Here is a 14,836-nt window from a genome sequence, read left to right on the forward strand (position 1 = left end):
GGTGGCTTTACTCTGGGCAGTTCAGCAGACAGCCCTGAGCCTGGCAAGGCCAGAGACTGGTTCTGCCCTGGAAGTGTGCTGTGGGAATGGCTGTGTAGAGGTCCTGCACAGCAGCTGTCATGAAAACTTCCCTGAACTAATCCATAACTAATAACTAATGTCATTGCTACAGAGGATGGAGGATGTGAGTAGCAGCTTTTCCTGCTCGCAGTCCCTTTGGCAGTTCCGCTTGCTGTCACGGTCACTGGTGCATCCAGCATCCACTCAGGACAAATGCTGGGACACACAGCTTCAAGGCAGTATTTTCAGGCAGTCTCTCATTCTGGATGCCTGGCTCACCTTTCTCCTGGCCTCATTTTTAGATGAAATGAGCATTTTACGCAGATAGGACACCCAGAATAAGAGGCCACTTTTGAAAATGTCGGCAAAGGCATTTTGTTTTATCTCTGCACTTCATTAGTCTTATCCCCAAAGTCTTTCATGTTATGTTCTACAGTGAAAGGTCATTGTTTCAGATCAATCATTTTCAGTGGGATTTAATCCAGTTCGAAGTCAAACTAATCCACTTTGGTAAAGGTTGAAGGGCAGTAAAAATTCATTTGTTAAGACAGATCTGGTCTTATTTTTTAAATGTGGCTGTTGATGCTGAGTCCTTGACTGTGTATGCTCAGCATGAAGTGTCTTTCGGAGAGGTTGCAGAAGTCCTAGGATTGAGTTCTTTTGTATTCACACTGTTTTTTTACTTCTAGTATTTTCTTAACACAGGCTGTTTCTTTTTCCTCTTACCTGTAGAGCCTCTTTTCAAAATGGTGCTCTGGTGGCAGCTGCTGCTAAGCAGGCTTGTTCATGTTTTCCTGTTGAATCCTGGTTACTTTCCCCTCATGACATAAAGAGTAAAACTGCATTCTTCTATCTGGGCAGGACTAGCAAATACCATAGTCTCGAGTAGCTCATGAGGAGTTAAAGCTGCTTTCAATTAGCTACTGTGCTCTCGCCACTTAAAGGAACCCCCACAACTGAGCATGCTTGACAACCCCCTGTGCATATCCCTGAATCATTCTGGCAAGGAAAAACTGCCATCATCTTTTATTCAGACATAGTGCTGTTTCCTCACTGGACTCTGAAATGAGCAGGTGCTGGAAGATAGCACATTTTGCCAGGGAGTTCTGAGGGTTTATCAGCTTGTGTCTGCACAGAATTTTGAACATGCAAAAGGCTATTATGTGTGAATGCTGAATGGTATTAAATACACTGCAGTGATCCCAAATAGGCTTTGGGGTACAGACCTACCCTTTCCATGAGGGAGTGAGAGCTTTGCAGGTTTTGTGCAGTCAGTACCCTTCTGTTTTAAAGTTCTTCCCATGTAGGTTCATAGATCCACAATGTACTTACCACAATGCATGGCATGAACCCTGTTGCTGCTGCTGAGCAGCACTCAGGCAGTGTCATCTTTCTTCATTCTAGGATTTACCCTTGAGTTATGAGGGAGGTTCTGTGAGAGTGATTCAAGATTAATATGAAATTGAAATATGACAAAGAGTAGAATATTTTCACACACTGTGACAGCCTAGAGGCTTGTTAAACTGTGGTGTATGGTTTGGCTAGAAATATGTCACTGAAATTACAGTCCCTTGTGGTTTGGGAGAGAATCATCACACCACAGCTACACCCACTGCTATCTCATGCTCTGATCTTGTCGTTGGTTACACCACCTATCCTCCTGATGCACACTTATCTCACTTTACTGGGGAAATGTGCTGCTAGAATTCTAACAATAAAAATTACAGATAGTCCTAAGCCTCTGGAAGAATCTGTCCTTACAGCACTATCTGAGCATCATGCCCCGTGTAAAGGCCAGTCACAAGTATTTCCAAAATCAGATGGTAACAAATTCCATCTCTCTTCCACAGTAGTCTCTACTTCATTTGCTGTGATGTGGAAACTGGTTAACCTCCCCCACCAGTGGGTGGTTTCTCTTCTCTCTCTCTGTTTTTCAGTATCTTTTCCCCAAGACTTTCATCATTTAGCAGTTCCCTAAATAAAACATTTCCTTGCTGCAGAAAGGAGAGGGAAGATCATTTTCCCCAGGGATCAGGAGGATGTTAATGGTAGTGACTTCGTAGCAGCACTGCTGTAGTTCCATGAGTCTCAGAAAGAGTGCCACAAAATGTAGTGTGCTCCCTCAGTGCTTCCAGGACCAGAAGAGGGGAGGTTTTTCCACCGTGGGGAAAGCCTGGGAATGGCACACGGTGGTTTCCTTGTGTTGTTGCCTCTTCACCGGTGTCCCTGCAGCTGAACCTCAGCACTGAGGAGACACCCTCTGAGCCTGCTGTGGTGTCCCCAGTGCCCCTGTGTGAGCAAGCACTGAACTGGGATGGCATTTCAGCAGGAAGCTATTTATGGAACATGGGTGCTGTCCAATAATCAGATATGCCTGTGGAGCAGAGCCACTGCCTTAGGTCATAGTGCAATTTTCAGTGCCATAAATTTCTCCATCTACAAATTCTTGCTGGGTGTGGTCACTTTGCGAACAATTCTCAGTTCTGCCTCGTGAGAGCAGTATTCCTGAGCTTTGTGGGGAATCACGGAGTGATGCCTGGCATCCAAGCTCAGCAGGGGAACCACAGTCAGGCACTGCTTGCACCCCATTCTGCACTCTAATAAAAGGCCTGCTGATTTTTCCATTTCCTTTCCATTTTTTCAGACATTGTGACTCAAAAGTGCTATAGTATATTATAAAATACTCACTCATCGTGTGAGCTCTGATTTCTGTTTATTTGTACCTCTGGATCTGTGGAGCCACTACTGAGGATGAAGCTCCAGAGCACTGGGCACTGTATGCACAGGAGAATGTAGGTACTCTCCTGAGACCTTGGCTGTGAAAAGCAATCTCTTCCCTTTCTTTAGGTTACAGTCAAACTGTGGAAATGCTGCACACAACCTTGCCTTATTTTAGCACATTTTCTTGCAACTGTTGAATTTAGGTGTGTATCTGGTTTTAGAGCTGTGAGGTTACACGGGACCTTGTGGATTCAAGGTTCCGAATTTTTGAGATGCTTTAGACTGAGAAATAGCTGTTTTACAGAAGCCTCAATTAAGGAAACCAAAGCATTTAATGAGAATGTTTTGTGCACGTGTAGATATATCCACATATATTTGGCAGATTAATTCAGATTGGTTCAGTGGGTGAATAACTCGTTTTAAAAATACTTTGTAATCCATTTCCTTGGGGAGTCTGAAGCTGCTGTACAAGACTAGAGAGCTTCTGGTAAACTCTGCATATTTTCAGAGCTGTTGGAATGCTTTGCAAACTGACTAATCTCTACTGAGAAATTATACAAGCTGCAAAGGTTCCCAGCTGAAGTGGTCAAGGAGGATTGGCACATCTCTCACTTGGGCTCTCTTGCCTAAGGGTCAAATACATTAAAATCTGTATTTTTACATGGAATCATGTATTTTCAAAATCACGTCCTTGCTGTCCACACCTAAACATTTATTCTAAGGCAAAACCAATTCAAGTTTTAAAATTATTATGATAATGAATTGAACTGATGCTCGGGATCTGTTAAAGTTTTAGATGCAACTGCATTCTCTTAGAAACAGTGAAAACAAAATCCCAGTGTGGAAAAGCCCCATTTGGCTTGCTGGGATGTGTGCACAGTGGTGGATGTGCTTCACACTACTGCAAAGGGGTGTTTCCAGAATGTTCTGGCAATCAGTTTATAACTTGCTGTGTGAAATTTTTATCTTTCATACCTTACTACATATAACTAGAGTTTATTCCTATTTCTAATATTTATGTCTTTTAACAAGACAGCAATATTAATATAATGCCTTTTAAAACCGCAGCATTTATTTTAAATGGCATTAGGGTTTAATGCACAAAAGCCAGCAGCATTAGAGTTAAGGCTAAAAACTTTTGTCCGACACAAGGGACTGACTCATTTGAAGTAGTGCGAGAGTACCGAGGGTAGTGGGAGAGCATCGGGAGGAGTGAAGCAGCCTTGGCTCTGCCTTCGGGGTGTGCTATGAGCTTTCTTCCCTTGTCTTGGGGGTGAGGACAGATGGGAGCTGAAATCGCCACGGGTGCTGTGGTCAGCGGCGCTGGTGCTGAACCGGCTGCTGCTGAGCAAACCTTTCACTCAGCTCATCAGCAGCTCCCCATGCCTTAAGTGCTGGCCAGGGCTGAATAGGAAAAGTTAATTTATGATTTACTCTAAGAGATGAGTAACGTGGCTCCCGGCATTTCTGTGGACACCGCCAGCAGTTTGTTGTTGGTGCACGGCTCCTACCTTGAGATGATTTTTATGTAAGAATAGTAGTCTGTCAATTTATGAAAGAGGAGCCTGACTATTACACATTAAAATACGTAGTAAAAAATTTAATTTAGCTGCATCTCTTAGGCAAGGTAGTAGAATTGGTCTGTGGTACCACCCCCACAACCCGGGCTGTTTCAAGGCAGCCGGGATGGAAGATACACTTATTTCCCCGAAAGAGGCACAACCGTGCCACTACTGCAAGCCAGCGCTGGCAGGCTGCGGCCGCACAGAGCAGCCCTGCTGCTGGGCAGGGTCGCACACGTGAGCGCGGAGCGTGGTCACCCCGAGCGTGGCCACTCAGCCGCGGCCCGCCAGCGCCTCTGCCGAGGCCAGGCCGGCCGGGCGAGGCGGCGCCGGTGTCCCAGACGGTGCCGGTGTCCCAGACGGTGCCGGTGTCCCAGACGGTGCCGGTGTCCCAGGCGATGTCGCGCCCCGTCCCGTCCCGCAGTGCCCGCGCCCCCGCCCGCCCGCACCTTTGCAGCAGGAAAATGCAGCACTCCCAGCGCGCACGCGCGGCCCGCGGCGGCGCCCCGCGCCGGCTATTTATAGCAAGTGACGTCACCTAGAAATAGAGCGCGGGGGAGCGGCGCCCCCTCCCCTCCCCTGCAGCACCGCGGCTCCGCCCCCTCGTTGCCTTCCCGGCGCGCAGGCGCGGGCGGCGGCAGCAGCGCGAGGCTCCGAGCCGCACACGCCGCGGTCGGTCCGGGAGCGCGGCCGGCGGGCGAGGCAGCGGCGGTCAGCCCGGCACAGCCCAGCCCAGCCCGGCACAGCCCAGCCCGGCACAGCCCAGCCCGGCGGGCGGCTCCGCTTACGGTTCCTGCTCCCGCCACCCGTGCGCGGCAAGCCGCACATCCCCGCCCGCCTTCCGCTCTCGCTCAGGGGCGCGCAGAGCCCAGCCCGGTAGCCACCACGGAAGCGGCCATGGGGGACCGAGAGCAGCTGCTGCAGAGAGCCCGCCTGGCCGAGCAGGCGGAGAGATACGATGACATGGCCTCGGCCATGAAGTCGGTGAGTGGGGCCGGGAGCGTGGCGGCCGTGGGGCGTACTCGGGGAGGAGTGTGTAGGGGAGTAGTGGCGGGGGAGGGAGGGAAAGGAAGTGCGGGCTGGTCCGAGGCGGGGTTGGGTCCGGGAGGATGCGAGCCGCGGGTCCCAGCCGGCGCGGTGAAGAAAGGAGGGCGGGAGTAGGAGCCAGACCGTCCCGCCGGGACACCTCGCCGCCGTGTGGGGCGGTGCCCACTACTACCTGCTTTCGGCAGAGACGAGACAAAGAGTAGCCGGTCCAAACCGGACCTAGCACCCGCTTTCAAAATCTGTTTCCTTCCCCCCGCATTCCCTCCGATCCTTCGTAAGGGCTCTCGCAGCCCTCCCGCTCCCCGGCTGTCCCTGCCCCGGGGGTGTGGCTGTCCCCATGCCCTCCTCTCCGTCTCCCCACCGCGCCAATCGCGCTCGCAGTGCGGCCATTTGAATGCCGCCCGCCTCTGCTCGCGGCGGGAGCGCTGTGCATTCCTTCTCTGCCACGGATGGGGCCCAGCCTCGCCCACCTCCCCTCCACCCCGCTGGGCTGCTGGGTTTCACCTTGGGGTGCCTCTCCCCTCCTGGGCGTCCGCCGGCGTTTGGGGGCGCTGGTTCTGTGGGATGGGCACTGCGGCGGGGGCTGTCTGGGGACACAGCAAGAGGAGCCCCTTCCTCTTCGAGACGTTTCTTTTGCCTCGCCGGAGAAGACACGAATAGAGGCCTCTCTCACTAACATTGGTGACTTAAAGATAGTAGCTGCATCCAGGTGTGAAAGTATCCTCCGTTCCAGGAGCATTTCCCGAGCTTTAACGTTGCCTTTTTGCCTCTTCTTTGTAGGGTAACTGTTTCTCAGTGCATTCCGTACCCTGTTGAATACTGAAATGGGTTTAAACAATGTTACGTTTGCAATTTTTCTCCTTTCAGAACCAAGCAATGAAAATTATTTGTACTGATCTGCCTGTACTGATATGTAATAAAATTGTAGAATGATCAAACCTTTTATGTCTAGTCCCTTTTTTGAAAACAAAATATTCACACGATCCAAATGTTACGGGTAATGTTAATGCCATTAGATGCTTAGCACTGGCTTTTCCATATCAGATTACAATTGGTTTGTTCTTGCTGACCTGTCCTCTGTGAATACCCAAGGCCCCAGGAGGAACTGTTTCTCTTGAGAGTGCTGCTGTTTGTAGGCATGAGATGATTATAGTTTGAAAAAGAGCAGCTTCAAATGGAGTCCACATTTTTGTTGTGAGAATGTCACCTCCCTGAAATGAGGGCAGTGAAAAGACACAAATTTTGCTTCTCTTGTTTGCTTTTGCTATTATGTTATAATAGATATTACAATCAGTCCAGCTCTAAAACAGTGAAACTTCAGAGGATCTCGATACCAGAGCCACAAGACGTTAAAAAAGGTGTATTTACATTTCTATCTCTAGAGTTCTTGATACATATAAAATAATAGTAACAGCTCTTCTTTCAGTTGCTAATTTTCAAAGATGAAATAGAGAACCCACTAAAATATACTGCTTGAGAAGACAATTTCTAGCTGTTGGTGGTAGAAAGCTTTATATTTCTCCAAGAACTGCAGACCTACAGTGTACATATGGTCTCTGGGAAACACAGTTGCTTTAGGAAGTGTGTAAATAAATTACTTACAACTAGTGTGTATGTCCAGTTGTCTTCAAGCTGTTCTAATTACTCTGCACATTTTCATTCTTCTGGAGCAGTGACATTCTCATCTGGGATGCTGCTACTCCTCACAAATAAGTTGTGTGATCATGAGCTTCTGTAATTGGGAGCTTGAGAACGTACTGTGAGTGAAGTATTGAAACTTCAAAAATACAAAAAGCAATCTGAATTTAAAAGCAACAGTTCCTTTATTTTGAACTGCTCACGCACTTGCACATCTGTTATGTAGCTGGTTACTTGGCTTTCTCAGGTGTTCAACAAGGTAATTTCTAGAATGCTCTTTAGTATTGAGGTTGATTTTTTAGAGCATAATCTTCTGTGGAATGCTCTGAGGGCTGTCTGTTCTCACAGCCCATACTTCTGTTTCAGTGATTGCAAATATCAGAGATAATTAAGAGAGCTTTTTATCTATATAGGTTAATATAGAAGTAATCTTGCAATCCAGAGAATTTAGATTTCCTCCAAAAGGAAGGAGATCATTCTAACTCAGAGATCTGAGTTCTCCAGGATATCTTGATTTGAAACGTTTATTTTAAATTATTTTTTTTAATCTCTGAATGTAACACATTGATACTTCTAAAATATTTTAAAAGTGCTACATGAAAGTAGTGTGCTGTATAAACTGAAATCTGAACAGTTCATTTCAGTTTTAAATATTACTACACTTTACAGTACAGAATATAGCCAACAGCATGGTAGTTACTTCAGAAACATAAAGTAACAAATACTTGTTTTAGTGAAAGTGTATTTGCCTGATTTTTGACTCTGCCACTGGAGAAAAGAAGCGTGACAAGGCTGCTGTTTCATCTGTCAGCCTAAAGCTGCAGAAACATTTGTTTGTTATTCCCATCAATTCCTTCTATAAAGAAAAAAGCCAGACCAAGTACTAGTTGTAGCTTAAATAAAGAATTTACTGCTCAATACAAATTTTTGTTGTAAACTTATTTTTCATGGAAGAATTCCAGTATTTTTGCTTGTAATGTGTAAACAGGAGAGGAAAATTAAATAGTTGCTGTTACAAATTGATGGGTTTTGTTTACTAAACCCATTAATTTGTAACTATTAAAGTTATTTTAATAGAAAATACAATTGTATGTAAATGGCATTCTTCCATGGGGCATGGCATTCCCATTGCATTAAATGCTGCTCCAGGATTCCAGCTATTTCACATAAAGCTGACACGGTAGGTACAGAATTATTTCTCAACACAGTGGGGAAAAGATGTTTTGGGTATAAGCATGAAAGGTTCTCAGTTGATGCAACAAATGCTTCAGCATCCTGAGATTCCAGCACTGAGTACCCTTTGGTTCAGATCATTCCAGAAATCATGAAAAATTGTAGCTGTGTAAGCCCTTCATTTTTTTTGGACAGTATTAATCCTAATAGGTAATGCTTAGGGCCTCTGTTGATTTCTGTTGCTTTTCTAATATAGCTACATAGTGGTAAAAAAGCATTTACTTTTTAAAATTGGTGACATGCGTAGTGTGATATACAGAATTTTAAAGGTAGTCATGTGAGAAATACTACACAGTGAAATGAATTTCAGTCTTGAACTAAAAATTTGGAAACAAAATAGCTTGAGATTCTAGTTTATTAGGCTTTATCTGTGTATATAAATGGACTCTAAAAGTTTGGGGTGTTCTATATTTTCAGTACCTATCCCTTAGTGTCGGGTTTGGGGTTAATGAGCTATGTGTAGGAGAGGGGAATATCTTAAATGTAAGATATTTTTTATGTTATTTATAACGTAAGTTATTATTTAATGCAAGCTTTTAATGTAAGCAGTGCGCTCCCCTGCTGGGAGATGACTTCCTCATGGCATTCCCTGGGGTAAACCTAGCTATAGAACTTCCAGTTCTTGGTAGAGATCTCTGAAATCACATGATACAAGAAATTGGTCTGGTTTAAATGAATTAGACTGGTTTCTATTTGTTCCAAAATTATGGAGTGCATAACTTTGTATCAGGCAAGTTTTAATAATTTAACCTGGCTTTATACTGGCTCAGGTACAGTCATTTTTGCAGCATCTGGCTCAGAAGTGGCTCTAGCTGAGTGATGTGCTCTGGCTGACAAAACCAGTGTAATGACAGGCCCCTGGGCTGGGTCAGGTCATGGATCTGCTCTCTGTTGTGGAACATTCACTCTGGAGTGTTTTCCATGTGAAAGGAGCTCAGCTTGGTGTATGGCCTGCGTGGGATCACACATGGAATTTCTGAGCTGATGGAGTACTGCCACACTCATTAACATGTGGAGTTAGGAATTCCAGGGTTACAGTCAGGATTCCTTTTAAATGCTCCTACTTCGGTCACTAAACAGCAAAAGAACTGTTATATCTTTACTGGAGAAGATTTAGGTGGGTTGTGGTGGAGATTGTTAAGGAAAATATTGTTTGGGAGCTGTGATGAAGAATCTGAAGATGTCATTAGAGTTGATTCCTGTATATTTCATCTTCTCTAGGTTGCCTCTAGTTCTATTAGGACTAGCAGAGCAGTGTCTTTCGGGAGTCCAGGTTCCTGAACTGTGGAAAAGTAATTTTGGAGATAAAACTAATTAATATATTTTAAGAACAAAACCTAAATTTGAAAGTCAGCTCTCTCTTACTGTAAGAGCTATAAATCACATCTTTTTTTGGATCTGGAAATAAGCACATTTGTTAGAAGGTTCACTGCCTACACCAGCAGTCTCAGAATAGTGTCAATATTTGTGACTCGATTGTTTGTAGTATGTATTTGGTTATGAATAGTGGTGCCTGTCAAGCAGTGTAAATGTGCACATTTTTAAAAAGAAATAATTAATGATTTTAACAGTGAGTAAGGACAAATTTATTTTCACACCAAAGTACCAAATATCCTTAGAATTCTAGTGACTACTTTTAAAGCAATATGCTAAAGGTAAAAGAGTTGCATTTTTCATCCTAATTCCTTTGAGTTTAGTTTCATGTGTATAAATTTTAAAAAGCAGAACAGTTTCAAGTGACCATGAGTCTGATAGCCTAAATTAAAACATCAAGTGAAATAGGCCTAAATATACTGTATTAGAAGTATTATCCTTCTATCTCAGCTTTTTGAAGTAGCAGTTGGAAGTTGGCTGTGGCTTCATTCCTGATTTGCTGTCCTATTTCTATGCAGTTTCTTTCATGTCCTATCCCTGGAATTTGTGTGCAGCCAGTTAGCAGAAATCAGGGTAACTTTTGTATTACCCTGTCTATGAAACACTAATTCCATTTGTGCTGTGCAGAGCTTAATGACTGCAGCGCTTCCGTCTCTGCTGTCCCATGGATGCAGCAGGGGACAGGCATGAGAGAATTGCACCAGCTTCTTCCAATGTCAGTCCTGTGTTCCAGATTCAAAAAACTGGTGTTCTAGGTACATTTAAATTCATCACTAAGTGTGTAGTTTTATAGCAGATTTCCTAAAATCCTGAGCCTTCCTCTGTGATTGCTTCTCCATTGCACAAGCCTGGCTCACTTTCATTCAGTGAATGTTTGCAATAGCTTCTAAATACCCCTTCTATTCCATCAGAGCTGTGGGGATTTTTCTTTTAAGTCTTGACTGCAGAACAATTTTAAACTTTTGATGTTACAAAGTTACTCCTGTCTAGAAGGAACTTTGGGATTTAGAAGAAATTTTAAATCCTGCACTTCATGATGAAAATATTGAAGGAAGTTTGCACGCTTTTCTCTAAGGCAAAGCCTTTCAATTTGCTCTTTGTCTTTGTTTTCAGGTAACTGAGCTGAATGAGCCTCTCTCAAACGAGGATAGAAACCTGCTGTCTGTAGCCTACAAGAATGTAGTCGGAGCTAGACGGTCCTCCTGGCGCGTCATCAGCAGCATAGAGCAGAAGACCATGGCAGATGGGAACGAGAAGAAGCTGGAGAAGGTTAAAGCCTATAGGGAGAAGATAGAAAAGGAGCTCGAGACAGTCTGCAATGATGTTTTGGCTCTCCTAGATAAATACTTGATCAAAAACTGCAATGACTTCCAGTATGAGAGCAAGGTCTTTTACCTGAAAATGAAGGGGGATTACTACCGCTATCTGGCAGAAGTTGCTGCTGGAGAGAAGAAGAACAGTGTGGTGGAAGCCTCAGAAGCTGCCTATAAAGAGGCTTTTGAAATCAGCAAAGAGCACATGCAGCCCACTCACCCCATTAGGCTTGGGCTGGCACTCAATTTCTCAGTGTTCTACTATGAAATTCAGAATGCCCCTGAGCAGGCCTGCCTTTTAGCCAAACAAGCCTTTGATGATGCCATAGCAGAGCTGGACACACTAAATGAGGATTCCTACAAGGACTCCACTCTCATCATGCAGTTACTTCGAGATAACCTCACTCTGTGGACGAGTGATCAGCAGGATGAAGAAGCAGGAGAGGGCAATAATTAATAAGCTTTCCTCTGATCCCTCTTTCATCCACTTGGCCATCCCCATCATCACCAATATTTCCTTGCCACAGTCACACTAAATATCTAGTGCTAAGCATATCTGTATTGTACAGCTGTTCAGATCTGCTGTCCACTTTATCAAGAAGCAGTTTCAGATGAGTCTTCATGGGCATTGATGGATTGATTGGTTTATTGGCCCTATTTATCTTAGTTGCACTTGAGCAGTGCAGAAGGAGGCAAAACATTTGCCTATTGATTGAAAAATATGGGAAAGAATAATGGAAAGTGATTGAGGATAACTAGATTCCAGTTAAATTCTTTCTGTTTGCAATGAGCTGACAGTTCTGTTAAGCAGTACATTTTGTGCATGCAAAGTAAATTAGCCACCCCAAATTTTTTTCAGTCAATGAAAACAGTTAAGCTGATGTGAAATGACAACTCTGTTCATCAGTTTACAATAAACTGTTTGAAATGTGAGGTTTCAGTAGCAATTTGGTTTTTTTGCCTCTAACTTATGTGCACAGTTTCTTTAAATGCAGTGCATCTACCTAAGAGTTTTGATACTTGTAACCTTTTGCAGTTGTTTTGAAAAATCATGAATTTATTTTTTGTAAACTCTTTGGCTGTTTAGTTGTCTGTGTATTCTGACAACTCTATGTCAATATTTGCCCATGTTAAGATGGATGACTGGGAAGCCAGACTTCTAAATTAAATGTTTTGGAATTAAGTGAATAAAATAAAATGCTGCTTCAGGGATGTTATCTCTACGTGAGCTGTCCTGTCTTTTGTTCGGAGCAGAGACAGAGTTATCTAACACATCACTGATGGGTTAAAACATATTTAATCAAAAGTTAAATGAGAAGCTGACACATGCTAAACAACACAAAAACACAACATAGTGTGCTGAAAGAAGAAAAGCCCAAAGCCACAAAACCCAAAAGCACCTGCAGTAAACCGGAGTTTCCCAAGGTGGTATATTTAGCTGTTTCCTCAGTACAACACTTGCTTAACAGTTGTAAAGCACATAATTTTCAGTTTTTATCAATACAGAAACTTGTGTTTGATTCTGTCCACTGTAACTTCTAAGCTCTTTTCTCTCAAGTACTGATCACCAAATCAGCTTTACATGTGAATATCCCAGTAGCTATTTCATATTTCCCTGCTTCAAACAGAAGCTATACTTGTTGCTAAAGACTGCCTTTCTCTATTTAGCTCACTTAAGTTTAGTCCACAATCTTAACACTGTTGTTTTTGTTTTCTCCCAACAGCTAGTGTACATGTACATTTTTTGGTGCTGTGCACACTTCTGTCATGGTGTGCCCCAGAAGCAGGAAAAGTTAGCTGTATCCAGACTGCCACTGGCACCTGAGCTAGCACAAAGGTCATGTAAGTTCTCATATACCAGAACAGATAGTCTTTAATGATAGAAATAATTATTACTGGTCAGAATTAGCCACAACAACTGCTCATACTTTTAAAAAGCAGTGCACTTTTTTTTTTTAAGTATCAGAGCTTTAGAATTTTTAATGGTAGATTTGTGTGCATTTATGTATTCTATCATCTTAGAGATAATTGTAGTGTTATTTTATCAATAAAATTGGCAACAATTGAAAGAGTAACACAACATCTGAAAAAGGTGAGAATACAGGTAACACACCTTCCTGCTGCCCCTGTGGAACCAAGGTAAAACTTGGCCATAAGATTGTCTTCTTACATTGAAACACTGGATGGTCAATAATAATATTGACAATTGGTAGGTTTATTTCCCTGTTGATAGAAATACCTTTTTTATTAATATTTTTCTTAATTCAAAAGCCAGGGGGTCCTTTCTCATTTTAGTTTCAAGGTCTTGTGCAGACTCTATCACAAAACCATGAGCATTATGTAGTTTGCAAGTGAGTCAGCAGGTCTGGCATCCCTGGACTGGCAGCTGAAGGTTGGCTGCTGCCCTGGTGTGTAGGATCCAAAGTGGACACCAAAGGGAATCTGCAGAATGATGCTGTGTAGCAGTGAATTAGATTCCCAGTAGAAAAGCAGATACTTCTCCTGTGTTTTCTAGGTGTCAGTAAATGAGCCAATGACATGCAGAGCATGTTTTCATGTTTGTGTTTTGGTAGGAGTTAGTAGAGGGTTTTCTATGGAGCAACAAAAAAATGCTCCAGTGCAATCCATATTCTTGTTTCCACTTCAGCAGCTTTTTCATTTCCTGGGCCCTGGGATTGCTAAATGCTTTTTTTGTAACCCTTACTGTGATCTGGAAGAAACCAAAGCTGATGAACTTTTTATTCCAATGTTTTTCAGTAGAACACAGGATTCAGGTATTTTGTATCTGGTAATTCTCATAGGTGACTCTCAAGTCATGTCTTCTGCCTATCACACTCTAAAATACGTAAAATCCTAGGCTTTGCCCAATTCATTGTTTGAAAACACCAGATGTATTCACCAAAGGTGCTTAGTTGAAGTTCACAACATTTTTTGAAGCTGGGGTAATTCCAATGGAAAGACTCAAAATTGAGTGACTTTCCCCCCTGCTCCCAGAGGGCTTTTTTATGTGTCCTTGAAAGCATAAAAGGTTCTTGACATGGTGAGGGTTTCATTAAGGTCTATCTGAGCACTACTCTTGCCCAGAAACTTTTTCTGTCTTTCACAGGCAATCTTTGTTGGTTGACAGGTTCAGTCACACTGGGTGTGCTGATATATTAGCAAGGCCTGTGCATATCCTTCAGTTTTTAGCAACCTGACAGCTGCTAACAGTAAAGCAGCATTTTCTGTGATGTTAATGGAACTTGAAAGTTATGGCATAGTCAACCCTTAAATTAATTGTGTGGTCTTCATAGTGACAAAGATACTTTCAGTCTGTGTCCTAGTCTGCTTAAATATGATTTCATAGGAACAATTGTGTTCATCTCTCAAACACACCCACACCCTACTGAAGCCACTGGAACAAAATGTGCCGAAGCTGTGGGACACTAAACTTTGTCCTGAGAGGCTGTTCTTCAACATGAGCAGTAGCACTGAGAATGTGAAGGTCCTAGGGAAGCAGAAACCTTAAGAAAAGACTGGAGGCTCATGGATAACACATATCAAAGGACCACAGTTCCTCTGGGTACTAACCATTCACTCTATCACTACTTGGGTCTCACTATAGGTTAGAAAATAGGTTTTCAACATTGCCTTTCCCTTGCCTGTAACTTCAGGCTCTGGTCTCTGGTTTTCCATCCTTAATACTCACACCTGTGATCTACATCTATGAGTTGGATGGGCTGACTTCCAGAGCCCAGTCTATTTCCAAAGGAGCATGAGGGTATTCCCTAATCTACTTCAGGGCCTCTTCCAGCAGCTGCAATAAACTGCTTTACAATAATCTAGAAAAAATTACGTGAGTACACCTCAGGTTGAGGAAAATGAAAAGCCTGACTGTATTTTAAGTAA

At 43.4% G+C, this 14,836-nt stretch overlaps 2 protein-coding genes across 2 annotated transcripts in view; both read left to right on the plus strand.

Moving 5' to 3' along the window:
- The first annotated feature begins 4,968 nt into the window (after positions 1-4,968).
- Positions 4,969-12,171, plus strand: YWHAH (tyrosine 3-monooxygenase/tryptophan 5-monooxygenase activation protein eta). The gene is made up of 2 exons (XM_086855702.1): positions 4,969-5,327; positions 10,749-12,171. The coding sequence occupies exons 1-2, from the start codon at positions 5,241-5,243 to the stop codon at positions 11,403-11,405; spliced, it is 744 nt and encodes a 247-aa protein (XP_086711828.1). The 5' UTR covers positions 4,969-5,240; the 3' UTR covers positions 11,406-12,171.
- A 501-nt stretch (positions 12,172-12,672) lies between these two features.
- The window catches only part of SLC5A1 (solute carrier family 5 member 1), a 50,599-nt gene continuing 48,435 nt past the window's right edge, over positions 12,673-14,836 (plus strand). The window contains exon 1 of the mRNA XM_023937668.2: positions 12,673-12,790. The gene's annotated coding sequence lies outside the window, so the exon portion shown is untranslated. The remainder of the gene's footprint in view (positions 12,791-14,836) is intronic.

The sequence above is a fragment of the Cyanistes caeruleus genome, chromosome 18, assembly GCF_971803275.1.
Source record: "Cyanistes caeruleus chromosome 18, bCyaCae1.hap1.1, whole genome shotgun sequence".
NCBI lineage: Eukaryota > Metazoa > Chordata > Aves > Passeriformes > Paridae > Cyanistes > Cyanistes caeruleus.